This window comes from Gadus morhua, chromosome 2 (assembly GCF_902167405.1).
Source record: "Gadus morhua chromosome 2, gadMor3.0, whole genome shotgun sequence".
NCBI classification, from domain to species: Eukaryota; Metazoa; Chordata; class Actinopteri; order Gadiformes; family Gadidae; genus Gadus; species Gadus morhua.
Window position 1 is genome coordinate 28,305,902 of NC_044049.1, and position 2,500 is coordinate 28,308,401.

Sequence of the window (2,500 nt, forward strand, 5' to 3'; positions counted from 1 at the left end):
TGGAGGTGGTGTGTTTGTGTGTATGTGTGTGTGTGTGTGTGTGTGTGTGTGTGTGTGTGTGTGTGTGTGTGTGTGTGTGTGTGTGTGTGTGTGTGTGTGTGTGTGTGTGTGTGCGTGTGTGTGTGCGTGTGTCTTTACCGTGTGCTAGACAGAGAGCCTTTAAACAATTGAGTAAAGATTAGCAATACTTCCATCACTCTTCATGTATCCATACCTTCTTTTGTTTTGCTGTTGCTTACTAACTTGTTGCATTTAGACAAAGGCTAACAGCCTTGGCTGAACACCATGCTAACCAAGGAGCTTACCAGAGCACTAATAACATCACCAACATGATCCCTGAGCACAGACGCATCCCCAGCCCCAGAACAGGAACAAAGCAGAGCTGAGATGTGGTCTCCTACCTGCTGCCGAGAGCCGTCCAGGGAGAGAAGTGACAAATGAACTCAGGATGTCAGTGTGTGCGTCAGTGTGTGTGTGTGCGTGTGTGTGCAGCATAGAGGCGTGTCAGCATGAAGTGTTAGCTAACCCACTGACGAGTCATCAATGCACATTTTTGTGTAACTTTCAGTGTGTTTGTGTGCGTGTCTGTTTGTGTGTGTGTACGCATGTGTGTGCTTGTAAGTTGTGTGTATGTGTGCGTCTGTGCGTGTGTGTGCGTCTGTGTGTGCGTGTGCGTCTGTTTGTGTGTGTGGGTGATGTGTGTGTGCGTCTGTGTGCATGTCTGTGCGTCTTTGTGTGCGTGTGCGACCGTGTGTGTGTGCGTCCGTGTGTGTGTGTATCTGTGTATAATTGTCTGTCTGTCTGTCTGTGTAAGATGATCATTTCCTGCCAACTGTATCCTGGTTTGATTTCCACCCTAACCCTACATATATTGGTACTTATGTCTCTACACATATCTATAATTCCTTTGCTTCCTTTCCTTATCGGAGCCCCCTCCACAGGTGTGATCAGAGGGTCGCCCAGGGCCCCCTCAGGGGCCCCGAGGGCCAAAGACCGTGCATGCCGGAGAAATGTGTCAACGATGAGCTCAGCATGCAGAGAACCAGCCCATCGGTATCAGCATGGAGGGCCCCGTAGAGAGTGCCCCGTAGAGAGGGCCCCATAGAGAGGGCCCCGTGGAGAGGGCCCCATAGAGAGGGCCCCGTAGAGAGGGCCCCATAGGGCCCCATAGAGAGTGCCCCGTAGAGAGGGCCCCATAGAGAGGGCCCCGTGGAGAGGGCCCCATAGAGAGGGCCCCGTAGAGAGGGCCCCATAGGGCCCCATAGAGAGGGCCCCGTAGAGAGGGCCCCGCGGAGAGGGCCCCATAGGGCCCCATAGAGAGGGCCCCGTAGAGAGTGCCCCGTAGAGAGGGCCCCATAGAGAGGGCCCCGTGGAGAGGGCCCCATAGAGAGGGCCCCGTAGAGAGGGCCCCATAGGGCCCCATAGAGAGGGCCCCGTAGAGAGGGCCCCGCAGAGAGGGCCCCATAGGGCCCCATAGAGAGGGCCCCGTAGAGAGGGCCCCGTAGAGAGGGCCCCGTGGAGAGGGCCCCACAGAGAGGGCCCCATAGAGAGGGCCCCGTGGAGAGGGCCCCATAGAGAGGGCCCCGTAGAGAGGGCCCCATATGGCCCCATAGAGAGGGCCCCGTAGAGAGGGCCCCGTAGAGAGGGCCCCGCGGAGAGGGCCCCATAGGGCCCCATAGAGAGGGCCCCGTAGAGAGGGCCCCGTGGAGAGGGCCCCACAGAGAGGGCCCCACAGAGAGGGCCCCGTAGAGAGGGCCCCATAGAGAGGGCCCCCCCCCTTAGCAGGGAGGAATGTGAAAGCCTCCGAGCGAGCAGGAACAGGTTCAGGGGGCCGAGGAGGAAGCTCCACCTCCCACTGCTCCTCCTCACCAACTCCTTCTTCACCTCCCTCTCCCTCCCCCTCCCCCTCTCCCTCACCCACTCTCTCTCTCTCTCTCCGTCTCCCTCTCTCCCTCTCTCTCTTTCTCTCTCTCTCTCTCTCTCTCTCTGATGTGTGGCTCCCTCTAGTGGTGGGGAATCACTGCAGACCTCCCGACCTAAGCTCATTCCCCTCGTTCATCTCTCTCTGTCACTCTCTATCTCTCTCACACACACACACACACACACACACACACACACACACACACACACACACACACACACACACACACACACACACAGACACACACACACACACACAGTGGCAAGGAATGTTGATGGAGAGATACAGTGGTCAAAGTAGAGGAATAAGTGGTGCATGGAATTAATTTATCTCTACTCGATCTGGATCTATCTGGATCTATCTGGATCTATCTGGATCTATCTGGAACTATTCCTGCATCGTCTCTGAGGCAGAACCACAACCAGCCTTCAGATCCCCTCTGGTGACACCACTCCAACAGGGACCTCCACCCTGAAGGACCTCCACCCTGAAGGACCTCCATCCTGAAGGACCTCCACCCTGAAGGACCTCCACCCTGTAGGACCTCCACCCTGAAGGACCTCCACCCTGTAGGTCCTC

The 2,500-nt window shown here is 56.7% G+C and overlaps 1 protein-coding gene across 3 annotated transcripts in view; it reads right to left on the bottom strand.

The window, feature by feature from the left end:
• Positions 1-2,500, bottom strand: part of septin12 (septin 12) — a 51,958-nt gene that overhangs the window by 24,180 nt on the left and 25,278 nt on the right. The window contains exon 1 of one of the 3 annotated variants that reach the window (XM_030381327.1): positions 402-542. The exons of 1 other annotated variant lie outside the window; for it this stretch is intronic. In XM_030381327.1, the coding sequence (XP_030237187.1) occupies positions 402-495 (94 nt within the window). In that variant the 5' untranslated portion in view covers positions 496-542. Of the gene's footprint in view, positions 1-305; positions 543-2,500 lie in introns of those variants that run through there. One more of the 3 variants, XM_030381345.1, reaches the window with a different exon arrangement.